The sequence below is a fragment of the Manacus vitellinus genome, unplaced genomic scaffold (genome assembly GCF_001715985.3).
Source record: "Manacus vitellinus isolate BGI_N305 unplaced genomic scaffold, ASM171598v3 scaffold_5_pilon, whole genome shotgun sequence".
Lineage (NCBI taxonomy): Eukaryota > Metazoa > Chordata > Aves > Passeriformes > Pipridae > Manacus > Manacus vitellinus.
In genome coordinates, this window is record NW_021940682.1 from 11,399,590 (window position 1) to 11,426,153 (window position 26,564).

Consider the following 26,564-nt stretch of genomic DNA (forward strand, 5'->3'; position numbering starts at 1 on the left):
TTCGGGGCAGCAGGGGTCAAGCTGGAGATGGATGTTAAGGTTTGAATGCCAAAATGCTGTGAAAGGACGAGGTTCAGTGGGCTCCGCTCTCCTGCCCGGCCCTTCGCTGACCAGAGGGCCCCGCGGGGCCGGGCCTTCGGTGGGCACCGTCCTGCACTGCACGGTGTGGTTCGCACTGGTGCGTGGGACCCCTGACTCCTCCACCGACCGTCATATCCCCTGTGTGCCTCAGCTTGCTGGGTAGGAAAGGTAACCCTAGGGGCTCGGGAGGAACGCTGTAACACAGCTGTGACCAGCTGCTGGTCAGGAGAGAGAGTGCGGGATGTGCCCAGGAACGGGGCAGGGCTGGCTGGAGCTGGCCGTGGGATATGGCTCCTGCCCCTTCAGCATCGCTTGGTTCACAGCTGCGGCTCGGTGATGTCGCAGGTGTGTTAGCTGATAGTAGCTTAAATGTTTCCTGTCCTCGTGTGGGAAATATTTAATCGCTTTAACTTCTGGAGGGAAAACAGGCTTGTTAACGTGGGGCTGCTGTCACTTGAACTGCGTTGCCTGCAGTTCCTCTGACAATTTAAGGAGCTCTGTCAGTTTCGAAGCCTGTTAGAAGTTTCCCATTGCAGTCTCTTTATGGTGGTTAGGGTAGCAATTATCAGGGGAAAGTTGTTTTATGTGGGTAAAATACCTTCAAAGGTGGCAGTTTTCCTTGTGTTCTGGTGGGCTTAAATCCTAATAGCAGAGGTTGGCTGTTGGTTGTTTTCATTTTTTTAATTACATAGATTTACTTTGGTGAGCGTTCGTGCTAGAAGAACATTTCTTTTTCTCTAGTTGCTTTGCCCTTTGTGCTAGCAGAGGTGTTTGTGACAGACATATCAGGAATCTGATGCAGATCAAAATTAATTTTGCTTTGATCTTGCCCTAATCACTGCCCTGATATACATCACCAGGCACTCTGGCATTCAGTAGTAGGAGAAAGGAGAACAGAGGTGATACCGAATGGTTGGAAACCACGTATTGTCTTCTAGTGACACTTTTGGAATTAAAATATTTGTGGAACTGCTACCTTTAGCTTAGCTTTGTGATGAAAATATCGGTCGAGTGCTAGCTATGTGTCTGGATGTTCATTTTAACTTTTTCTCTTTGCTATTCAAATATAAAAGCAGAAAGTAAATGTTAAGTTATTTTCTCTTGAAGACTCTTGTACCAAAAGAAAAAAGTTGTGTTACAGACATCCAGGGAATTATTCCTTCCAAGAAAGCTTAGGTTAGGTTTCAGGAACTTTACTGGTTTTGTGGGTTTTGAGGTGTTGTTTTTGGTTTTTTTTTATTGTGGAAGCTGAATTTTATAAGAACCTACAGTTTGGACTACACGTTTTTGTTCAGATGTCAGTATATCTTTTATAAATATGTACTGTGAAGCCAGACTCCTGTTGTTTTGTTTCTTGCCTCTGCACTGTTGAGAGTAGCCCTGATTTTCTCTTGCTGCATCACTTTAGAAGCATCATTCTCCTTTGCTTGTTTAATGACTCAGCTTGTCTTCCACCTAAGGTGAGGTCACGTTTCTGGATGGCTTTTTGAAGCTAAAACTGTTGCAACACTAATAGGTGCTATACGTGCTGTTGTAATATCTACTTTGTAGTTTTGGCTGGGAGGTGTAGACTGGATGGGGTAGGTGGAACTGAAGATGATGTTAAAAATGATTGAAATCACAGATTGAACTAATATCATAGTGAACTTCAGCACCACTTCTCCATATGGCCTAGGCAACTCTTCCATTCATGAACAAGTCTTGATTACCTGATGGACAAACAAGAACTTGTTCTATTCTCTTGGTGGAAGAGTGGGTGAACTGGATAGAAGACTTGGATAAAATAACAAGCAGGTTTTGGTTTGAGTTTGTTTTTTTGGGGAGGAGGGGGTGGTTCTGAGTTGGTTTGTGTGGTTGTTTTTTATTCCCTAGCCCATTTTAAGTGGGCCATTTTGTTAGGCCTTTATTAAAAACACAGAAGTCTTGATGTTTGTACAACCTGTCCAAAACAAGTAAGACTGGTAGCTGAAATCCCTCAGAGAGTAGCTGCTGACGGATGCTTGGAAAAGACATATTTCTCCAATACGCCTTTCCAGCTGCCAAGGCTGTGGTTTAGCAGTTTCTTCACAGGGGATTCTTCTTGGGTTACTTGCTAGAACAGCAAGTATGGATCTGTTTCCCCATGGACACTTTCCACCTCGTGATTTTGCCCTTTGAATTAGTTGGTTTGAACCTGTTTGTTCTTTCAGCTTCCATTATGTCATATTGCAGTGATTTCCACAACTCATACTGCTTACCCCCAACCCCAGTGCAATTAATGTCTCAAACCATACAATGCTCCCTTGGTCTCTTAATGTAGAGGCATTATTTCCCTATACACTGTTCTTTTTGTCTTCATCAGCGTCAGTAGCCACTAAAAGCCAGTTTGTTACTGACCAACACAGTATGTTTTGGATTTATAAATTATTGTCTGCTTCAGGAATGTCTTCTTGTCTAGCAGGAACATGGGTTGTTTCACTGCCTCCTGTAAATGCACGTTTCAACATAAGCCTTCTTGTTTGCAGCTAAGCCATTAGCAGATTGCACCCTTCAAGCACTGTTGTAACCAAAATCCATGTGTGTGCGGTTTTGTTGAGTGTTTGTCCCGTTTCCTACCCTCTGTAACTTAGGAGAATAATCTATAAAAATAATATACAGGTGTGGTGGTGAGGTCACCTGCACATTTCATTTTCTGTGGAGGGCTGAAATATCTGGTTCACTGTGACTGCAGCCTGGGTTATATTTTGTTTTGGGGTTTTTTGACACTAATTATAAAATATTAGGAATTAAAAGTTTTGCTGACATTAACTATGAGCAATGTGTATTTGCTGTGTTAGAGTGCAAAAAGGAGTGCTTTTTAGGTGAGGATTTCCATTTTATCCCCCCCATTTGCCAGTGAATTGTTTTGCTCCACTGCCAGCAGACTTCTCTGAAGTAGCTACAGTCAGTTCATTAGGTTTTGCAGGTGAATCTCATGTACTCCTCCCCATTCTGGGTAAAACTGGGAAGAGAACTGACTAGACATAATTCTCTGTATTTCTAAAAGAGTGAAAGGAAACTTTGATCCTCTACTGTCATGGTTGCTCATGGAGGGGCCTAACTTTGGTAATCCTTCAAGCTCAGCCACAGGTCTCTCTAAAAGCATACAATAGTTGAGTGGAAGAGACCTTTAAAAGCCATCCTGTCCAACCCCCCTGCCATGAGCAGGGACATCTTCAACTAGATTGGGTTGCTTAGAGCCCCATCCAGCCTCACTGTATTTCCAGGAATGGGGCATCCACAACCTCTCTGGGCAACCTGTGCCAGTGTTTTACAGCCCTCATCATAAAAAAAAAAAATCATCCTTATATCTAGTCTAGATCTACCCTCTTTTATAGAGTCATAGAATCTTAGAATGGTTTGGGAAGCTGGAATTTTAGGACAGAAATGCACACTAACTGTAATTATTACTTTGTATTGAATTTATATCTATTAAAAAAAATCTCATAGCAATTACAGCAGGATCTCAGCAAACAACTTGGAATAGAGGGAAGACAGGAAGAGAAAAGCATGGATTATGGATATGCAGTTCGGGCAATTATAGCAAAAGGGGGCAGGGGCTCAAGGGTTCTCATGCAGAGGGAAGGACGGGAGGCTTGTGATGGCTATCTCCATAGAATTGTTTAGGAAATAGTGTAGTGAATTTATAAAAGGATGTCATACCTTGCTGAAACATGCTGTTTAGAAAGCCATACATCTAGGGAGACCAAAAAGCAGTGGAGGGTCTAGGTGACTCCAGCTATCTCTACTGTTAACTGCTTGAAGGGAAAGGAACATTGGTGAGGTGCTGTCTCTGCTTCTCTCTCTCTCTTTTTAAAAACCTTTCTTAAAAAAAAAAACAACAAACTTCTCCAAAAAAACAAACCACCTTTAAAACTGAAAGAGGGATTATCTTGAAGTTTTTCCTGCCAGAGGGAAAAATGAGGGGAAGATATTCACAGGCATGATATTATGTAAACAGCAAGGGCACAACTGAGGTTTTTAGGAGAGAGAATAGAGAAGAGTTCGAACTGGAGAAGCTGCTATGAACTGGGTGTGTATGTCAGTGGGGGAGAGTATGAAGGACAAATCCCCTGACTGTGTAGAGAAGTGTGAAGCACTGAGTGGAGTGGGAAATTCATCCAATACCAATCAGTGAGGAACAGAGGAATCAGTTGTGAATGGGAGAAGGAGGTTATTTGGCATGAAATAAGACAGTGAAGGTCCAGGAATCCTGACACTTGAAGGAAATGAGCTCTTTCAGAGAGCTTGTTGGAGAGAGGAGATGCTACAGGAGTGCAGGGAGTCCTTGGTGTGCATGTACTTGGACTGCAGTATGATTTTTTTATTATTATTTTTATGATTTTTTCATTTTTTTCAACCCTGCCCTCTTCCCCTGCTGTAGTTCAGTTTTGAACAGCCCCCTCCCTTCTCCTGCTGTTAGTACAGTTGCACACAGTGAAGAGAGGGAAATGATCCATGTTTGGGAGGAAGAGGGAGGGAATCCAGTCAAAATGTCCTTCTCTGTTCTGGATTTGTTCCAAAGAGGGGGCCATGTAAACTGGGGCAAAACTATTAGCTGTGGATTGAGGAAGTGAGATTATGGCTACATGTGATGAGTAGTTAAGGGGAACTGAATCTTTGAATATTGCAAGAGCTTGGCTTGTTGAACTCTTTGGACTTTGCTTGAAACAAGTCGTAAGGGATCTCCCTGACACATGTAGTCTTCTGCAGCTTTGTGCACTCTTTTGTGAGGTGGAATCACAGAAGCAGAAGAATGGTTGCTGTTCTACCTCCATTGTTTCTGAAGGAGAGGCATGTCACACATACCTGTCAAACACAACATGCACGTGGCTTATTGTTTTGGCACCCTCTGGTTCAGTAGATGACCGAACCTGCTGTATCGAATCTGTGTGTGACAAGATTCTGGGGCTGTATGGTCTTTCAGACATCCTTTTGAGTTGAAGCAGAGAAGTATCTCCTCCACTGCTGGCCTCCTTCACCCAGGTTTGTGTTCTCTTCTAGTTCTGTGAGAATAGCATCTGGCTCTGGCCAAATAATACATTTGCTTGGGCAGGATATCACTTCGGGCAGAGATAATAAACACCTCATCAGTGAAAAGCTGATGATTATTGGGAGCCTCCTGACCTTTCTGCTCAGTCTGTTGGCCATGTCAGCATTCTCAAATGTTCCCACTTCTCTAATTTGTGAACTACTTGGGTCCAGCGTGGGAAGCTGTCAGGGGACATCCCTGGATGGAGAGCCAGGCATGTGAGAAGGCGGAGGAGACAGCAGCTGTAGTTGTATTGAGAAGGGGAATAGCAGAGAAAATCTGTGGTTTGGAAACCTCTGTTTACCGTTGGTGGTTTGGAAAACTGTTTTTTACTGATTAAAACATTAGAGCATTCATTTAATATGCGAAATGACAGTTGATCACAAATGAATTTTGGTTATTACCACTTTGGGTTAAATTTGAACTGACAGCTAAGGGATGAAATGCTCCAGATGGTGTTTCTAAGCTCTCAAACACCTGTTCCCCTGTTATTAACCAGGATCTTTTTCCCTTTTCCTCAACTGTGGGAATACTGATACATCCGCTACAGGTGCTAATGGATACAGATGATCCTTGGGAAGAAGGCGAACACTCTCTCCCTGCCTTTCCAGATCAAGGGGCAGAGTGCTTTAGTTTTGGAGTCTAGGAGGACTGTTGCTTTGATTTGTACCAGTAGGAGCTAATGCAAACAGATTTGGATCAGCAGTCTGAATGATTATACCTGTATTATAGCTTGCCAAAAGCCATTTCTTTGTCAAAAAGATCTAATAAGAGAAGTTTGAGTTAAAGCTGATTTATTTGTTTATTTTTACATTTAATGTATTACATTTGTTTTGCAGCAAGATAAATGTAGACAGTGTTACCTTGAGCAGAAATTCTTGCATCATGTTCTGTGGGTTGTGGAAACTTTCATAAACTGACTACAGTGACCAACATGCATGCCTTCTGGTTTGGTTAGAATTGAGGCTGTATTTCTCATGGAGCTTGCGTTTAAAAATACTGTGCTGATGCCATGCATGCAGCATACAGCACTACAGCTAATGATAAAAAAATCGTGCCATAACATGTTTCTCTTCCTTAGTGGTATTTCAATGAGGGAAATGATCCAGTTAAATAAGAAAGTGCCCATGCTTTGGCATTTGACTTCATTGGTGATGTGCCTCACGCTGGGGTGAATGCCAAGTGGCTAAGGAATTTGGCTAGCATATTTAGCACTGGATAGTCTGCTTTCGTCTGTGGTGTGGAGAACCTGATAACTAAAGCAAGCTAAAATCTATTTCAGTTAGAGGTGTATGGTTGCAAAAGGAGGGGAGCCTAAATGCAACCAAAAAGCCAGTGTTGTCCTGTGCAGAATTGCCAAGCGTGGCCTTGCTAAAATCCAGGGATTAGGATGTCAAGTTTTGATAGATCTCAGTCATTTCATAACTGGTAGAAGCGTGTCGCAGCAGAGACACCTCGTGAAACACTGCAGGGTATCTTTGTGGCACTTCACGGTAATATTGGTGAGATCTGATCTGTCTAAATCTGCTTAATAGCCTTTACTGGACTTAGGGAATACATGAAATCATGTTGGTCAGTGTGTGCTGCAGGAGAGGAATTGCAGAGGTGGAGTGCCACAGCAGCTGTCCCTTACCTGGGAGTCGGAAAGGATCCAACCCTGTGGGTGTTCATCTTGTTCAACCTGCAAGTTGCATTTCCAGCATTTATACCTGACTTTTCATGAACAGTGCTTCTAAGTGCTAAGGATACCACTTGACACTACTTGAGGCAAAAATATTACCTGTGCTTTGTTCAATAGATGTTTTAAATAATTTTTATCAAAACTTAATTCCTAGACAAAGTCATACTGATTGTGCACATGGAAATATTCTTTTGAAAAGAATGACTGCAGAACAGTTCCTTTGAACCTAAGACTGGTGTTAATGTAACTAATTCACAGCTCATTTTGAAACTCTGATAGTGTAAATTAAGTAGATAGTTGCTCCTGCATGTTTAGTGAATTACTTAATTTCTCTAAACCCCGTCCAAAGTGCCTATGTAGTCGATTTTTCTATGTTGGAAAAAATACCTTTCCCTGAGGCTGAAGTCTTTATTTAGTAAAAAACGTAACAGGTTTTTATATGTATATGTTGTAAATCTGAGCAAATCATCTAAGTGTCTATCACATAAAATGCTGAGAGCTTTAGTAAGGGCTTTGCCACTGCTTTCTTTCTTAAAGATTAATCTTATTTTTATAACATTTTTCAGCACAAAGAATGCAAATAATTACAGAAATATGGTGGTTTTAAGGTAGAAAAAGAAACCAGCTGATGCAGAAGAGAACGTAAAGTTTTAGGGTTTTTAAAAGTAAATAGAAAGACCTGTGTTCCACTGGTGTATCTGAAGTAGTTCATTACAGTACTTACTACAATTCACATAGACATTAGTGCAAGGTATTTGGTTTGCCCGTTAATTAAGTAACAAATAGCACATTATAGTATCATTTTCTGCTGAAGATTATTTTACCTTTAATGAAACAGATTATCAGATAAGAAATTGGGAACTACCTAGTGACCTTTTATGTGAATCTCTTTCAGGCACCTTCTTGGGCATACATCCTGGGTGCATTAGGACTTTTTATCTACCAGTCTCTGGATGCCATTGATGGGAAGCAAGCCAGAAGAACAAACACTAGTTCTCCTCTAGGAGAACTCTTTGATCATGGTTGCGACTCTATTTCCACAGGTAGCCTTCACCTACTGTTACCCATCCTAGTTTATAGAAGTTACCCCTGCTCAGACCAGGGTCAGCATATTCCCATCTCTTAGTATAACTTCTCCATCTCCTGGTCCATGCAGCCAAGTCTGCCTCTGACCTTTGCACCCTTGTCCAGTATCAGGGGGGATATTTCAGAACTTCCTTTGGCAGGTGTTGGGTAAGATGCATTCTGGTCTTATTTACTGTGCACCTTCACATACAATGTTCTTTGAATGAGCTGCATGGTGAACAAAGAACCCCATAAGAGCATGCCTAAAAATTCTTTACTTTGCATAGCCTGTGTTTTCCATAGGGTACAGGTGATGCCAAATAAAGTATTTGAAGGATATAAAAGACTGATGCTGGCATGTGAAACTAAAGATTCAACTTTAGGAGTGAGGTGCCAAAATATCAGTTTGGTAATAGGGCATCCAGCCTGGCACTTGGAAGAAGGATAATTCCATAGAAGAATGAGTTTTAAAAAAGTTGTGAGTCCTTAAGAAGCAAGCCTTGCTCAATTTCACTTTCCAAAACTTAGTGGCTGTTGGTGCCAATGCCTTCTATAAAGCTTACTGGCTGAAACCAGTTGCTCTGGGACTTAGTAGGTTCTTTATGCCTCATTTCCCAGAGGAGTGCAGCTGCCAGTCTCTGAGCTGAGCCCTTCAGCTGAAGTTGCCAGTGTTGCAGAGGTGATGACAAGGCTAGGAGAAGGGAGAACCCCTGAAGGCCAGAAGGCAGGGCCCTCACTTGGCAGAAAAGGAGTGCTGTGTTTTGGCCTCTCCTGCCAGGACTCTCCCTGAGGTTAGCAGCTTAGCTACTCAGTAAAGTATCAGTCATAGCATTACTTTGTTAGAGTGATTGTAAAATGCCCTGTGATTTTTATTTTATTTTTTGTAATTTCTCTGTATTTCAAGCAAAGAGGTTATATAACTAACGTGTTCATTTCTGCTTTTCAGTTTTTGTTGTCCTTGGATCCTGCATAGCAATCCGACTAGGAACAAATCCTGACTGGTTGTTTTTCTGTTGTTTTGTGGGACTGTTCATGTTCTATTCTGCTCACTGGCAGACATATGTATCAGGCATACTAAGGTTTGGAAAGTAAGTAGGTATCTTTAGAAGCACATGTGGCTTAATATCTGAGGCTGCTAGCTGCTTTCAGTTTCTTCTTGGTTTACTCCCTACTTTCTCTTTCTCTCACGTTCTTTCTCATCTACCTTCCACTCTTGTCTTTTACCTGGCAAGAAGTTTAAACTCTGCATAATACTGAGGACTTGTCCTTTTAGCAGCTGATTTTTAGCTATATACACTTTGTTTGCATGCATTTGGCTCTTTTGTCTGCGGATTTGTTCTCAAAACCCATAAAAGCACCGTGCAGGCTCAGACCAGAGACGTCTTGTTTACATTGCAGACAAGTACTCTGTGTAGGAGTAGGGACAGACCAAGCATGTGCAGTACCTACCTTTGTAATCTCCCAGCCACAGAACAGTTTCAGCCCCAGGGGACTCTGAACCACATACATTTTTAGATATATTCCCCTGCTAATGGGTTTCCCTTTCATAGACATCTTCAGTCTTCCTTGGAACAAACTCTCTGCATCCATTGCATCATTCAGCAAGGAGCTCCACAGAGCTATGGCGGTGCTTGAAGAATTACTCCACGTTTATGTGGGGGCCTTGCTTTTAATCTGGCTCATGCTGGTTTTGATGTCCTTTAGGTTTTGTGTTAGGTCACCGTTCTGGAGATTGCTGTGATGCTGTTCATGACCTGACAGAAGTTTCATCTGTTTCACTGCAGCATAGGAGGAAAAGTCATAACATTCATGTAGAAGATATGATTTCAGTTTAACTGCTAATACTGTGGGGATTGCTGCACCCTCCTGTAGCTGTGGTGGTGCCTAGCCATGGCCTTTTGCTGTTTTTAAGCAATAAGCTGCACTTCAGTGAGGAAAAGATCAGAGACTTCCATGGCAGCAAAATGGGAAATAAGTGATAGATGAAGGCTGTCCTTCTGCTAATCCCAGTCACTTTCCAAGTCACCTGTTCATAGTCCTTCTTAGCTTTGACCTGTGAGAAGCAAATCTGAGCATCCCTGGGCACACAGGCTGGTGACCAGCTGTCCTCGCATACTGTTCGATGTCTGCATCGAATGCAGGCTGTCCCTGGGATATTGCTAAGGGCTCTTTTTAGTTTCCTGATAATGCATTTTACCATGCAAACTATAATGCTTCTGCCTGCCTGCACATCCTGAATTTTTAAAGTTCATCTTGTGCTGTAAACAAAAATAGGTGCTTTAGAGTGCTGGCTGAAATAGGATCATTTCTGTGCGTGACTGAAGGGAGATGGACTGTGCCATGAGCCCCGGCATTTTGCAGACATGATTGCTTTTCTGTGCCTGTTGTTCTTGCATAAAGTGTAAGAATGATTTCCCCACATCAGGAAGGCACTGAGACTCACATAAAAATTACATCATTAAAAACTCAGTTACTTCTGCTTAAGCACAGTGATAGTGCATAGTACAGACAGTTCAGAACGGCCTGGTGTTCCATGCTTACTGTTTGAAGTTAAACAGACAAAACTTTTCTCCAAGATAACTCATTTCTGTTCAGTGAGAACAGGTCACCGTTTTTTTCAAGGCTTGCAGTTTTGTTTCTCTTAAGAACAGAGGTGTGAGTCTAAATGAAGAAGGCATTAGTATGGTGTTCTAAACATGGTAACACATAATAACATGGATGGAAGCTTTCACTGATGCTGTTCCCAAATTAGCAGCACTTGATTTTAGAAATCGAATCACAGATGAGAGATTCCTACTGCTGATGGCCAGGAAGGATCAGAGAGCTGAATAATGTAACACTGTCAGGTTATGTGGAATACTGCACAGTGTCTGATTAAAGTCTTTGAACTCTGATTTGGGCTCTGTTGCAACCAACAGTCTGAGCCTCTGTAAAACTGAGTATTAAACTTTGGCACATATAATGATTCAACTTCAAGCTTCCTCCCACCACCAGCAGCAACAAAGCCAATACAGATTAGAAATAAGTGTTAACAGTGCAGAGTGCAACCTGTGAATGCTTGCACTTGCACATGGACACTTTTGAATGATATAACCAACAAGTTCAGCAATGACTGGGTAGATGTAACACTTCATCCCTGGCAGAGAGGGAAGAGCCCACTCCCAGCACCACTGTCCCATAACAGACTGTCATTTGACTTTGAGCCAGTTCATGAAATGGGCAGAAGATGCAAAGCCTACACTAGACTGGCAAGCTGAACTGGCTCACCTTGGAGTCTGATGAGCACTACAGCTGGTAAAGTTGGAGGAATGCAATGGTGCAGGAAGACAAGGACTCCCCATTCTGACAGCTTTAAGTAGTGACAAGCACCTCAGCTTATTACCTAGCTGAAGTTTAAACTTTGGCTCTAAGAGTCAGAAGATTGTCATGAAACCTAGCATATTTTATCACCATCTTTCTAATGAAAGAAGAGAGTTTAATGTTACCATGATTATCAAGTTCAGGTGAATGTTCTGTTCACCAAGAGTTGATTGCTCTCTCCCTTTAAAAATACACTGTTTCCTATGCAAACAGTTCACATGCTAAGTAAGTAACAATACACATTGACTTTGGTCATAATATCTTAAACCAGCAAATTTATTCTAACTGCTGAAGGAAATTTTGTATTTTGAACATTTATTGTCACTGCTGGTAGCTTCAGTATGAAGATCAGGTACCTGTCTCAAAACCTTTGGTATCTTAAAAGGCACCTTTGATGTGCACAACTTTTTTTTTTTATTATTTATTTTAAAACTTTATTGGAAGTTTTTAGGGGTTTTTTTTGTCTTGAGCCTCTGCTTAACTTTTTTTATATATGAGTTCTTCTCATAACATTTCATCAGTTTAAGGCAGTACTAAAGAGTTGTCTGAGAACAAAAAAGTTGGAAGTCTAGACTTGATAGGGCATACAAGGCCACCTTTTTAAAAACAGCTTTTATGAAGAAAAAGCAAGATAGCAATTACATGTCCTCAGAAACGGGACAGATGCTTAGCTATCCATTGACACAGTCCTCCCTTATGTCCTGCAGGCTGTATCTGTCAGATTTTCATGATATGCTGGCTTAAAGGAATCCCTTCTGTCCCAACCTGCTCTTTACAGTCTCTGCTTTTATGTGCTCTGCTTCTACTGGAAATGCTTGATTGCATTTACCTGTGAGCTTCCCTTAAACTTTGATTTGACACTTACATACCAACAAGTCTGTAAATTTGTACAGAATTCTCAAATAGTTAACAATGTATTCATTAAAGATTTTCCTCCGTTAAAATGATATGCAGCTTGCTCCAGATAAGGAGTATAGCTTTAATTTTACATCTCAGCCAGAGAAGTGTGCTTACATATAGAGTACTTTTCTAAATCAAGGAAAGTAATTTATGTACATTGATGTAATTTGAAGCACAGTTACTGGGGTTTTATTCTCCCCTCCCCACACGCATACACTTTACACACAGCAAAAAGTCCTTTTCTTTAACTAAATCTCTTCTTTTGCTTCACAGAATTGATGTAACTGAAGTTCAGATAGCCATAACAATGCTGCTCTTGATATCTGCATATGCAGGAACAGCAATATGGGACTATAAGGTAAGTGTGTTAAGTGTTCAGAGTTCCTGTTGAGCATTCAGTTCCTGTAAGTGCTCACAGTTCCTGTGGTATTTGAAGCTGTCCTGTGCAAGTACCATTGACACCGACCAGTTGTCTAATGTTCTGTTTTAGCTTATTGTATAAATGCAGGTTGTTTTGATGTTGTAGTTACCATAGATATAATGGTGTGACTGCCTATGCACAATTTAGAGCTACATAGAGGAAAAAAGACCCCATCTGCCACTTATATGAACTTCTGATCTGGAAATAATACTCAACACTTCAGCAAATAGTTTTTGTTCTGGTTTGATATATTTTGGATATTGTAAGACATACATTTCTTTTCAGTTAAATGATCTATTTTAAAATTTAAGGATGAAATGTTTTAATCTAATGAAACCATGGGATGAAGTCATGGGGGTTTTGGTTAGTCCATATTTGTGCTGATTCAGATACACTAACTTTTAACAGTTACAGCCACATAAATGTAATATCTCTATTTATAGAATTCCTTTCTCTCTCTGACTTTTGTTCTGATCTTTAGAGATGCACTTCAGTGGACAGTATCAGAAGTATATGAAACTTAAGATTTTCATCCTTTCTAGGGTCTTTACTCAGAAATTTATAGTTCTGCTTGGCTGTAGCACAAGGAAGAGCTGAAACCATTCCATACTATTGATAACCAATACAAATTAACCTAAATATAAACCACCAAGAAATTAAAATAAATTCATAAGTTTACTCAGCAATTAAGAAATGCTTAGCTAAAGTTTTTCCTTTCCCTATACTGCAAGATATTTTTTGTTTGTTTTCAAAAAACTTATTTTAATGTTGGAAAATAAAGTAGGTGCATTAGACTTTAATTATGATTGATTTCTTTTTCCTTCACTTTTAAAATCTGTTGTAGTTATGCTGTATCTCAAAACACTCTATATTCAAAAATATAGTCAATGGTTTCAATTTATTACTACTTTTTTTTTAATCCTCTGCTGCCTTTGGAGGGTTCCTTGAAACTGCAATTGATTCCAAAAGGTAACTGTTTAATTAAAATTTGTATCTGGAGACTATTCAGCATAGTCTCATGATATGCAAAGATACAGCATACAAATAACCTACCAAAACACACAGCAGGCAGATGGTGTTTGTGTTTCCTGTGGTTCAGTGTTGTGTTATCCAGAGAAATAGAAGGAACTCCCCTCCTCCCCCCTCCCATACCATGGTGGTGCAGTACTCTGTCAAGTTTTTGCTTATGTAGTAAAAATGTTTGAAGAACGTAGTAAGGAGGAACAGAGTAAGATCTAGCTGAATCTCAAGAACAGAAGTTAAGTACTCAAAAGTTGAGTTTAAACATTACAAAAGATATTTCTTGTTTCCTTAGTAAGGAAACAAATTCCAAACACTTGTCCTGAGCTTTTTCCTGGGAAAGTGAGAGTTGAAATAATGTGTTTGTTTAGTAGGTGTGAGTGGCTTCTATAATCCCTTTTTAAAAAAGGTGTTGTGCTTAACCTCTGATATCTTTCTCTTGTCTTGTTGTGTTTTTTTTGGTTTTGTTTTTTTGTGTTCTGCTAAGGTCCCTTTGGTGGGCTTAGAACTGAAGTTCTTTGCAGTTATTGGCATCCTGTGTGGAACAGCACTTTCTTTTTTCAATTACTTCCGTGTCATCTTTGGTGGAGGGGTTGGAAAGAATGGATCTACAATAGCAGTAAGTTGCTCTAAAAATCTGAATGAGGTTTGAATAATTTATGCCTGTAATTTATTGCATTTCGGATGATCAAAAGGGTTTTATTTGTTTAAGCATTTAAGCAGAAAGGCACATGAGTGTTGAATGGCTAAAGTAAAGACTGTATTATCTAACTTCTCTCTGCCTGTTACTATATTTCTTCTGTCGTGGGAGCCAGCAATGAGTTTTCTTACAAAATTGATTAGTGGTCACTGCAAAGGATACCAATAGCAGGGGCCTAATGCTAATGGACTTCCGTGGGTTTTGGCAACTCTGGTTTTGTTTAATGGGATTTGCAATATGTATAAAATCTGGACCTTACTGTGTGACTGAAGTCTAAGACAAATTTTCTGTCCATTTACATTTCAGGGAACAAGTGTTCTTTCGCCAGGCCTGCACATTGGACTACTTATCACACTGGCCGTTATGATTTATAAAAAGTCTACAACTCAGCTGTTTGAAAAACACGCTTGCCTGTATGTCTTAACATTTGGGTTTGTGAATGCCAAAATCTCACAGAAGTTGGTGGTAAGAATTTTTCTTTCAGTCCTTAACCTCCTAAAACTAAATTAGTTCTTGGCTTAACACTTGCTAGGTCAGAAGGCTTCATGCAAATTTTCCCATTCTGCTCTGCCCGTGTATTACCAGTTTCATTATGACCAAGACACTGAACTATACTCAGGGTCCTACAGACAGATTCTATATGATACTGCTGCAAATGCATACATCCTGTTGAATGTACTGATTAGAACTTTCAGTTTTGTTAAATTTACTCCTAGAAATATACTGTCTATCTTTAACATCCGAATTCTGGTCCCTCAAACCTTACTAACAGTGCTGTGACTTCTGATTTAGTTATCTAAAAGAGGAATTTACTTTAATCATTAAAATTGTGAGAGAAACTTTCCTGTCTTTTTCTTTTTTATACATAAAAAACTCATCAATGGATTAAAAAAAAAAATCAAAAAAAAATCTGCCTTACTACATATTTGCTAATAACAATAATCCAGCCAGCTCATTTTTATCTCCCAGCATCACATTTTCCAGCACTAGAAAACAGGTATTTGACAGACTTTTTTTGCTAAACAGGTGTTCACCTAGTGAGCTACTACCTCTTCAAGAGAGAGAATGCTGATAGGAATACTGAGCCTTAAGACTGAACTTGAGGCAGTTCTGTCAAGCAGATGAACTGCCTTGTTCGTTCCTTGCTCATTTGGAGGAGCCCTGGGTCCTTGTAACCAGCAGTCACCCCTGTGTGTATGTGCCCTCATTCATGGGCATTGCTGAGCAAACCATATTTCCCTCAATGCCTTATGTGTAGCTTTAAGGACAATCTGCTCCAGGAGCAAATGTGGAACAGTAGTGGGGAGAGGATTTTGTGGGTTTATCTGGAGTGAGCAAACTGCAGTAAAAACTGAAGGTGTCACCTGCTGGGAGGCCCAGCTGAGATCAGTGTAGTTTTTGTGGATGTGCCAGAGCTACTCCATGGGTGCTAACCCTGCAGGGCTGCTCTTGCACACCACTCCAGATGTCAGCCAGGAATTGCTCCCTTCAGCAGATCCCGCTAGCAGGAGAGATGCATCCTTGCCTGCCTTTGTGTGGAAGCCTTTGTCGGCTTCTGCCCTGGCTGTGTTTTTGGTTTGTCCTTAGACTGGAACACTCACAGGCTTTTCTGTGAATTTTGCTGTTCAGCATGGAGTTGAACATGATATATTCTTATGTTAAGAGACCACTTTGTTCACTAGAGCTTCTCGATACTTTATTCGTACTTGCCAAGTATCCACAGGCAAGGAACTAAGGAATGACAGGATGATTTCTTATGGCAGACTTGGCACTTAAACTCCTTTCCTTTTGCTGTTTTTAAGCTTCCTAGTACGAACTCTTCATATCTCTTCTATTAGGTCACCAAGTTTTTACAAAGAACTCTTAGTTAAAGGTGAGCTCAAGTTGTCTCTAAGAGTGCTAAATATGGGGAGAACAGATTTCTTCCCTTTGCCCCCAGTAATGTTCTCCTGGTCAGTCTGTAAAGTGTCTCTGAGCATACATCATTATCTTAACTAAACAGTGAGAACAAGTCTTGTTACCTAAGCAAAAGGCTGCTTCTTAGTTAGCTTTTGGCTAGGAAAAGCCAAAATTTTCAAGTTAAACTTGAAAACAACATTTCAAGTGGATAGGATTTGTTTTCAGTAATACACTTGCATAGTCTTACCCTTTGAATACAACACTGAGAAATTAGAGTGGGAAACCCCTACACTGGTACAGATGTAACTTACAAGAGAACAGGGCTGTGCAAGGAGGTCATGCACATTTGCTTTTGTTTTTTACATAGGTGGCTCACATGACAAAAAGTGAAATCTCTCTTCAGGACTCTGCGTTTATTGGGCCAGGACTTCTGTTTCTGGACCAGTACTTCAACAGTTTCATTGATGAATATATTGTTCTATGGATAGCATTGGTAAGTGTTTTATACTTTTAATTTGGACCATAGTTAAAGAAATGGATTGAGAATTGTCCCTGTAATTCTGCTCTGCCATTTCTGACCTGCTCCCATTTCAGCTGTCGCTGTGGAGGGAGTGCCAGGGTACCATGTATTTTGGGAGCTGACTGGCTTTCTTTCCTTGGAAGAGAGATGTGAAAGTAAATTTACAAATCTCTCATGTAATTATGCTTTAGCCCATGTGGGTTTAAATTGTTCTGTGAACTGCAGACTAACCTTTGTTTATTGGACTTTGGAAGTGTTTAGTGCTGTTTGGGTGTTGGGGTTTTGGGGTGGTTTTGTTTTTTTCTAAACTAGACCACTGTGTAGCTATATGTTAAAATGATTGTTACACTTGTCACTTGGATAGATCCTGGTTAAAGTATAACATATTTATAGTAGGGACAATTGAAAAAAAGGTTGGACTTTGTTTTAACCTGTTCTGTTTTGCTTTTTTGAAGTTCATATCCTTGTTTGATATGCTGAGATATGCCACTGGTGTGTGCCTACAGATTGCTGCTCATCTTCATATACATGTCTTCAGAATTTCATCTCATCAAGCTCCTGAACAGGTTCAAAACCATAATGACTGATTAAATAGGTCAAGGACAAGAGAAGAAGCATTTAGGGGAATGTTGAATGAAGCAGCCCCTCTGTTTTTGGGAAGACAGATTAAGCTTTTGAAGAAAACAGTTTTATGAGAAAGTTCACCGTATCCCAGACATTACCAGATGTTAGAATTAGTAGATAACAAAGTTCTGCAGATGCTATTGTGATCAGTACTTTTGAACCAGGATGTATTTCAGACCATCAATACCACATTTGAAAATGTTGCCCTTTCCTGTTAGGTAACTTCAATTTTGTACTTCTCTTTTGGTGAATGTAGGCTGCAAACCAAGGTGCTACCAACCAGAATTTAAAGAGGAATTTCACATTTCCCTAGACCAAGTGACTAATATTGTAGCATTAGTTTCTAAAGTTTTCTTGGAAGTGCTCTGAAGTGGTAGTCAGATGTACCAATTAAATACAGTACTGCAGTATTAAGACTGGTAAAATGAGGCAGCCATGAGGTAAAACCACTCAATCTCTCTTCTGGTATTTCTAAGGAACAAGCCGTTGGATCAGTAGATGAAGGAGGCAGAGTTCAGGAAAATTTTATTCTACTTCAGAGTACTGTTACGAGTGCCTTTAGGATTCATGCATTCTCTAGTATCCAAGCACATAAATTACTGCTACCAGATAAAACTGTAGCTTGTACTTTCTTTCAAGGCCAGTTTCTGGTTTTGTAGTCATAACAAGGTTTGTCTCATTACACTTCATCGTTATCTGGACTAGAGGGAGCTGTGTAATTCAAGGATCCTGACTTTAGCTACCCTAATGTGTATCTGTGAAACTGTGCAAGCAAATGACAAAGGTCACTGACTTAAGTGACTGCAGCTCTAGCAATGCAACCCACCCATGTGTATTTCCCTGTGTGGTATTTTTGCTATTGCTGTGTTCATCTTCCTTATAACTGATCTAATTTTCTTGTAGCTACCGCTGTACTTTATCCAAACAAAACAGCACAAAACTAAACCATAGTGTAAAACTCCAAACCAGGAAGTCAGACCCACTGACCCACAGACCCCAAGCCTGTCTCTTTAAGACCAGACCCACTGGCTAACATAATGTGCCTAACTACAGGGCTGTTGTCTTTGGAGAAAAGTAGCTTACCATCTGTGTGAACAAATCAGGACTTGCACTCAAACCCTATAAACTTAAGCTCCTTTAAAGAGGTACTGTTTGAATACAATTTATGTAAAAAGCTGTTGAATGTAAGTGTCCATTACTACTTTCAGTTGTTGTTGATATGTACCTGAGCTCTGAGTTCATGAAGTCCTTCCTGAACTGTTCAATAAAGAATGCTGTGATTTTTTTAAAAGTTCTACCACTGCAGCTTCCAGGCTGCACGCTAATTCAGAACAACTTCCTGAGGTATTTAGGGAACTTTATTAGTGGTGTACTGTCTGCTAATCTGGAGGGAATAAAATAGCATCTACCACACTAACAAGAATTTACTGATACTCTCGAGGGATAACTGTAACAGTTACTGCCAAAGGACTAGAACTCTTAAGTGACTCACATCAATTCTGAATGAATCCTACTACTCCTATTTGAGACTGGGAAAGACACAGCATCTACACATGAAGTTAGCCTGAACCCAGGCCATGGGCGAATAGAAAAGAATACTGTAAACAACCACCTGATGAAAAGACACAGGCACCTTCTTTAGAGTGAGATGATTTGGTTCCCCACAATGGTCAAAACTATGTCATGTCATAGTAGGCGTAAGTAATTCTAAGGATATGATTGAGGCATGTGGATGATAGGAAACCAATGCAGGAATCACTTAGAAAACCAGAAACGTGAGTCAATACTAACAAATAAAACCAGAAACAGGAGGAAATACTAACAAATAACCACCTATTGAAGATAGGAAGCAAAATCTGTTAACTATTTCATAGCATTTAATTGTCCTTAGAGGGCTGAGACCCAGCAGCACAGTTACAAATCCGCCTAGTTACTGGTACCCAAGAGAGGTTTATATTGCCTTTGCATCATTGTAACAGTGTAACTTCCATAATTGCTCCTTCCCTGAATCCTAGTAGAGGCAGAACAAGTTCAGTACTGGTTTCTTATTCAACTTCAGCTGCAACCTGATAGCTGAAGTTTCTGTAGGTTACTTTTCTCTAATCCGACTTCCAGAACTGAAGAACCATCAAATGACTGGATTCTGAACTAAAAATGCTAGTAAGCTGAGGAGAATGATATGGTTTTGAAATATATTGTTATGAAAACATCCCATTTGTGTGTGTGGGTGTGTGGATGGTTTTTGTTTTATCTACTGTGGTATGAAATCAAAGTGTTAAATGTGTGAGCAACTACCTGATTTGTGAAAGTGGATATTCAGGTGTAGCGGTTTTCTGTAGAAACAAACTGCATGCACACTAAGCCAGTTGTTTAATTTATACTTATTTACTGCAATGAATGATAATGATACATGAAAGATAAATGCTTTACCCTTAAAATTCAGGCCTCCCGAAATTGCTAGTCATTTGGGATTGCAAAAAGTAATATTCCATCTCAGAGGCTTGTAATAGCTTGTACTAAGTAAATAAGGTAAATCTACCCCATCTTCTTGCAGTGGCTCTACAAGAAGTAGATACCCCAAAATGTATAATGTTCAATTATGCTGACTGGAGCTGATACATAAAGCTCATCATTCAACTAAAAAAACCCCAATGTTTTCTGGACAAATTATAGGAGTTCATAAATCTCGTACTAATACAAGGATATTTAAATACCTAGCATAACAAAAGAGTTAACAAAATTTACTTTAATTTACTGTAATACACATCATTAAACAACCTTACATGAGCTATGTAATATCCTGTGAACTTATAACTGCTATGTTAGCTGACTAAATGCTGAAACTACAGAAATCTGCATCTTGTGAAAAATGCTTCTATTTGCACAATTTACCTAAAGGCCTAAAGTTAATATGTAAAATCTGGCTATTGCAGTTTTTTATTACTTCTGCCCACTGTAACAATTTGGCATTAGAAAAAGTGAAACAATTTTAACAGTCCAGTGCTATTGAAAGTTAATATTAACTTAAGTAGTTAAAAATTAATTGGACAGACAGTTTGGGGTCCATACTGCCCCCCCATTAATACAATTTAATAATATACGTGCTTACAACATTATCAGACACAAGATTAGAACAATCTGTGAAAGCCTTTAATAGGAACCTTAAAACATCTATAGCTTAGCATCCTTCTCTGTGGCTAATGCCTGTACTTGTGTCATGTTACTTAGGTACAACTTGTTTCTCCATTGAGCCATCAGAATAACATGGACTGAAGAGACTTGCGAACAGTTGCCATCTCCTGCTGTTGCTGTGACGAGAAAAGGAGATAATACTGAACAAATGCCATATCGAGTCCGTTGAATTAAATGAATGTCAAATGACTTTTAATAGAATGTTCTATTTTTGCATTTAACTAACTTCAGAGATCTGATACTTACGGTGTCCATCATAATCTTCTTCTGCAACATAGCCATTTCTTTGCGGAGTTCATTTTGGGCACCTGCCAGAAGATTTTCATTGCTCTTCTCCAGCTCGTCCATGCTCTGAAGTTAAGGATAATCTTAATTCAGAACTCCTCAGTGTCAAAGAGTTAATTTAAAACAAACCAATCATTCATTTTCTTACTACAATTTAATTTTTACAGTGATCACTGGTAATTGATTAGTTTTGTCACAGACTTGACAGAGGAATCATACAGGACTTCATACTCCAGCCTACATTCCTATTTTAACAATGTGGACCCTGTGAAGGAAATGGTACCCTCCAGTCAGTTTCTGTGAGGTCTTAGGTAGTTATTCTGCATTTTAATTAAGAGTTCCACAAGAAGAACTTGAACAGACATCTGTCAGGAATGCTAGGGGTTCAATATTATGGCAACCTTGAGGGACTTGAAGTAAGGATTATAAAACCCATTACATGTCTTTGCACACTTCTCCCCAAATAAAACTCACTGGTTATCTTTCCTTTTGTACCTACAATTATGCCTACCTCTGTGTCTAGTTGCATGTTCTTTAACTTACATTTACTTAAGCATATTTGAGGCTTGACTTCTACCTTTTGATCTTTGAGGAGAAAAATCAAGTAATACTTGACCTTCTATTCAGCTTTTCCTCTTTGACGAAGACATTTTTGACATTTTGGAATAGTTATTAATGCTTCTGTAATATCCTCTAAATTTTGACTGTCTTAAACTAAGAGTTGTGTCATGGTTTGATGATTTTGGGGCTATCTCAAACCATGACAAGTTGCTCTATTTCAGATTTATTTTCCTAAACTACCAGACTTGAAAAAAAAAACCCAAACCAAACTAAACCCTAAGCTTATTGTAACTAACTGAAATTTCAAAATGGGACCAGTTAGAAAATGACTTGAACAGAATAAATTAAAATTTATCAGAAACTGAGAGACTTGAATCCACCCCATATACTGGGGGCCATACAGCTGGAAAACAGCTTGGCAGAAAAGGTCCTGGGGGACACCAAATGGAACATAAGCCAGCAATGTGCCCTTGCAGCAAGGCAACCAACAGTTTCCTAGGCTGCATTAGGAAAAGTGTTGCCAGCAGGTCGAGGGAGGTGATCTTTCCACTCTGTTCAGCGCTGGTGAGGCCACACCTGGAGTGCTGGGTCTGGTTCCAGGCTCTTGAGGTGCCCAGTGACAGGACCAGGAAGGACAGACAAACTGAAAACAAAGGAAGTTCCCTCTCAGCATCAAGAAATGCTTTTCCTGTGAGGGTAACTGAGCACTGGAACAGGTTGCCCCAAGGGGCTGTGGAGTCCCCATCCTTGGAGATCCTCAAAAGCCATTTGGAGGTAAGTCCCAAGCAACCAGCTCTAGACAGCCCTCCTGTACCACCTGCTGGCAAGACCTCATGTCCTCCAGAGGTCCCTTCCAACCTCAGTCCTTCAGTGATTCTATGGTGCTGTGCCTCTGCATTCATTATAAAATCAATCATTTAGGGTATTTTCATTTTTCTCACAGTTTAATTCTCAAATAACTTAGAAAAATAGTGGGGGAAGGGCATTCTGGGAATGAAGTGTTTTGTTCTTGGTGTAAAATGAAAGGGGAAAACCTTTTTTTTTAACTAAAAAGTAAAATTTTTGTGGAGTTATACTCAAAATATTTTTTTGCTTGCTGTGTAGTATGTAGCTACTTTGTTACAAAAATACCAAATAATTTAAAACCCTAAATTACTACAGCTTTCTTAAGTGATATGATAAGGATCAGCTGCCTTCCAAGGAAAAACTTTACTGTACCTTTAAGAACTGCTCATAGAGTTGCTTAATGGTTTTCAGTCTCTGACTTTGAACTATTCTTGCCTGTTGAAAAACTTTTTGTTGCTGACGAAGCATATTCTGAAGTAGAAGCAAAAGGAAAACATAATTGTATTAGCTGTTAACCAAAGCACTTGGACAGCACACCAACGCCATTTTCCAGAATCAGAGATTCTGCCCTCACTGGAAAATCTGTGCCTTGTAGATCTCTGCCCAGAGAGTTACTCTTGCACTTAGTAATAAAAGTAAGATGAAGACTGGATTAAGCCCCGAATCACCTCCTAAGGTCCCTTCCAACCTGAATTATCCTTGTAAAATCCTATGAGGATTTTGCTATCCCCTGCAGCTCCTTAGTGTGTTGCCTCAATGTGCTGCCTGGGGAAAAGCAAAACTTGCAAATGTGTTGGAAGAACAAATACAGCAACATCACTTTATTACATCCCATGGTATGGTTCCTATTCCCTTTCAATTATCAAATTCTCTTACATTTACTACATCCAGGCATATCTTTAAGCAAACTACTTTTAAGAAAAAACTTTCCATTATTCCTTTGTTCCCTGAACCAAAAGACTGGATGCACAGAAATGGCACACATCTTTCTTCTCCATAAATGTCTTGGCATTTCTCAAGCCATATGCTGGCCTAGGGCATCACTTAGTGCCATTTATAAACTTGCAATAAAGTTTATAAATGCAACTCTCTTTGCAAAACATAATCATATACTTGTTTAAACTACATGAAGTGTTTTTACATTTTTTGAGTGTCTAAACAACGGTACTCCCTTCTTGTAAAAATACAGTGAAACTCCTGCCACGCTGGAAACCCACCGCTAGTTTTTCTTCCTGCTCCTCTGCTTTTTGCACATCTACATCCCATTGCTGGAATAAAGTCAGGAACTGCTGGGAGAACTCATGATTGAGCTTCTGCCTATAAACAGACACTATCTGTAAGTATGACAAATACTATCAAGAATTACAAGGAAAGCTAAGATTCAACATACATATGGAGTAGGATAAAAGCTGCCATAGATAAAGAAACAGGATATTTAGATATCTGACCCTAATTGAATAATGTGTGTTTTGAAAAACTGAACACATGTATACACGCACACTTTGAGTGAATATGGATTATATACATATAAGGAGACAGTACTCATACAAAACTCAGGTTAAAAAGAAATATAACAACTTTTCTTCCTAACAGTGTCAGGTTTTCTGACCAAGTTCTAACCCATTTACAGATCTTTGTTTTAACTTAAGGGGTTTTTAACGCAAAGTTGATCAGCTTATTCATGAGTTTATGATGATCTAAGTTTCTCTATGTAAATTTAAGTTTTGTCCATAGACATTTCAGATAAATATATATATACACATATATATGTAGAACAACACCAAGACAGTTGTAAGTATTGCTGACTTTCAGTTTTTAGCTGTCTCATTTTTCAGTTTGCTCTACCTGTAGTATCAGATGTAGCAATTAAATGTGTCTTAGGAGGGGAGAGAAATATTATGTAGGGTGAAAATTATTTTCTTTCTTAACCTGAATAGCATTAAAGTTTTACTGAACATTTTTTCAAGTTTTCAAGTAGAAACAGAAAATTCCAAAGTGGAAAAAACTCTCCTCGTTGTTTTAAAAGACAAAAATAACATCAAAGGTCACTTTCCATAAAAATAAAACCAGCTCTTTAACATACCTTGCTCTCAGAATTCCAATTCTTAAGTTTCTGTGTTCAAAAGAGAATATGCTAAACTATTACTGTCAGTTTTGCAAAGTGGACACAATTGAAGGCAGCAGAGGCCCTGAGCAGATATTGAACTAGAAGATACAGTACTTGACATTTAATTGCAAGAAGACAGAATAACTATCCATGCTGTGACACAAAAGGCAGTCTGGTTCCACAGCTTTGAAAAACAAGGGTAAATGTTACCTTTGCTCCTGCTGCATTTTCCAAACATGTTCAATCTTCTGGTTACTGGTTTTGAGTGAGGCTTTTGTATACATTTCTAATCTTTTTCTCTTAGCTAAGAGAGCCTTGTTAATGTCAGCTAAAAGTCAAAGAATATTTAGAAATTAAGCACAGTGGATACATTGTGCCATTTATTAAAAATACTGAGAAGCAAATGAAGTGTGTTCTAAGGGGAAGAAGCGTTGCCCAGCCCCACAACAAGTGTAGCATTGCCTTCCAGTCCCACCTCTCTCAGACACCAGACCAAACAGGACCCACTGTGATGTGACTCAGCTGTAGCTGCTTTGGTTTTGTCAGGCCAGTGGTGGGTCCAGTGTCAGCCTGGCTTTGAACTGACACACACAGTGAACTCAAACTCCAGTGGCTTGAACTCAGGGCAGCTGCAGTGCTTCCATTCTGTACACTGAGATCGGGGCTTCCCTACTGATTATTGTGGTCCAACATGCACTTCCAAGGCATCACCTATGCAGGAACTACACACACATTCTTGGAGCACTGGAAGCACTACCCAGTCAGTGCACACTGTGTAGGCACATTGTATTTGGACAACTCACAGCCTATAAATTCTCCATTCAAAGCCAGAGATACCTTGCACAAACTTCCTCTTTTCTCCAGTATCTCAGGATATTTTAGTAACTCAAAATCTTCATGAGTTAAGCTGCATGACTGTGGTGCTAGCTCAGAGTTTCCAGACCTCCAAGGTCTGAAGGACCTAGATATGCTGACACTTTAACTATATTTTTCCTAGAAAAACCACACCTGTTTCAGAGTAATATTCAAATTACTTGGATTTCAGAAAGAAATTAAAGGTAGTATGTGGCTACTATCTTTGTGAACATATTGAATGAACAACAAACTGTAATTTATACTTCAGAGACTAGTTTTTAATAATATAAGGTAGTGTGTTTGTTTCACTTTAATTTACATTTGGAGACCTAAGTCATAGTTTAAGGTTAATACAGTAATTTCTTTTCCATCTCACTATAGATTTCAGGAAACACCTGTCAAACCTCTCTAATTTGTTGAGGTATCTGCCCCTGCTAATGCCAAACCTACTGTTTTGTGCAGACAGCATCCTCTCTCTGATCCATTAATTTTCCTTCCATCCGTCCTTCCTTTCCTTCCTTTTTTAAGTCTTAAATTACAAGCAATCATAACTTTTTACCATCCTCCTCTTCTCTAAATTGCCAGACCCACGTTAGTATTCTATTATATAATACAAAATATGTAATTTTGTGACAGCAAAAGCTCTAATTCGTGCATTAAGGAATCCTTTTAACTCCTCTTTCACCTTAAGATTGACATGCAAGTAATGACTGTACAGCTTATTTATTACATACAATGAAAGTATTAATCAGCTATTGAGTGTGGAATACTGACATTAAGATGGTTTCCCTTCCTTTTTGATGTTTTCTTACACTGTGATAGGTGTTACACATTCTTTACAAATGAAAGGTGGTTTTTCTATAACCCATCAGCTATCTAGAATTCAGCTGGTAATTTAACTGTAAGTAAAGCCATCTGAGGATCTGACTGTGACTGTACTAAATCCTACTAAGTGACTTGCAGAAATCATCACTAGGTGACTGGCATTACTTACCCTCATTATTTGGCTCTTCTATAAACTCATGCTCATCATGACTGCTAAAATTCTCTTAATAGCTGATTCCCTATTCTCTAAATTTCTGAAGGTGCTGAGTACAGACTACTCTCTCATTCTTTATTGCAACTAAAGTTTATTTCCAAAGTTGCTTGTCTAGAATTAGAACCATTTGTTCTACTTAACTGCTTATATTCACATTTACCTGCCCCTTATTTCTCACTCAAGTCTTGCAATCTCCAGTATCCTCCATGTCAGTGTAACAAAAAATTGAGAACAATACCTAACTATCATCATCCCTTTTCTCTACAATATATTCACTACCTCTTAAACTTCATCTTAAAATTGGAATTATCAAAAGCACTCATGCATCTTTCCCTTTTCCTTTGTAGTTACCTACATA

At 39.4% G+C, this 26,564-nt stretch overlaps 2 protein-coding genes across 6 annotated transcripts in view; one reads left to right on the forward strand and one right to left on the reverse strand.

Moving 5' to 3' along the window:
• The first annotated feature begins 12 nt into the window (after window positions 1–12).
• CHPT1 (choline phosphotransferase 1) lies at window positions 13–21,516 on the forward strand. 2 transcript variants are annotated; one of them, XR_003916188.1, is made up of 9 exons: window positions 13–39; window positions 7,708–7,855; window positions 8,824–8,965; window positions 12,411–12,495; window positions 14,066–14,197; window positions 14,585–14,743; window positions 16,545–16,670; window positions 17,153–17,539; window positions 20,550–21,516. XR_003916188.1 is itself a non-coding variant. In XM_029963393.1 (9 exons), exons 1-9 carry the CDS (start codon window positions 28–30, stop codon window positions 20,592–20,594), a joined length of 960 nt encoding a protein of 319 aa, XP_029819253.1. In that variant the 5' UTR covers window positions 13–27; the 3' UTR covers window positions 20,595–21,516. The 2 variants fall into 2 exon arrangements, 1 of the variants encoding a protein (XP_029819253.1); XM_029963393.1 differs by having other exon boundaries at window positions 17,153–17,263.
• Window positions 19,733–26,564, reverse strand: part of SYCP3 (synaptonemal complex protein 3) — an 11,365-nt gene continuing 4,533 nt past the window's right edge. For all 4 annotated transcript variants that reach the window (XM_018080455.2, XM_018080454.2, XM_018080456.2 and 1 more), the window contains exons 5-9: window positions 24,523–24,640; window positions 23,423–23,522; window positions 22,578–22,676; window positions 20,760–20,864; window positions 19,733–20,629 (exon numbers count right to left, since the gene is read on the reverse strand). In XM_018080455.2, coding sequence (XP_017935944.1) covers window positions 20,576–20,629; window positions 20,760–20,864; window positions 22,578–22,676; window positions 23,423–23,522; window positions 24,523–24,640 — 476 coding nt within the window. In that variant the 3' untranslated portion in view covers window positions 19,733–20,575. The remainder of the gene's footprint in view (window positions 20,630–20,759; window positions 20,865–22,577; window positions 22,677–23,422; window positions 23,523–24,522; window positions 24,641–26,564) is intronic.

Excerpts from the sequence above, each read along its gene's own strand:
- CHPT1 (XM_029963393.1), top strand. Across the intron at positions 12,496-14,065 it reads CAGCAATATGGGACTATAAG|GTCCCTTTGGTGGGCTTAGA; the intron begins GTAAGTGTGTTA and ends TGTTCTGCTAAG. Across the intron at positions 14,744-16,544 it reads AAATCTCACAGAAGTTGGTG|GTGGCTCACATGACAAAAAG; the intron begins GTAAGAATTTTT and ends TTTTTTACATAG.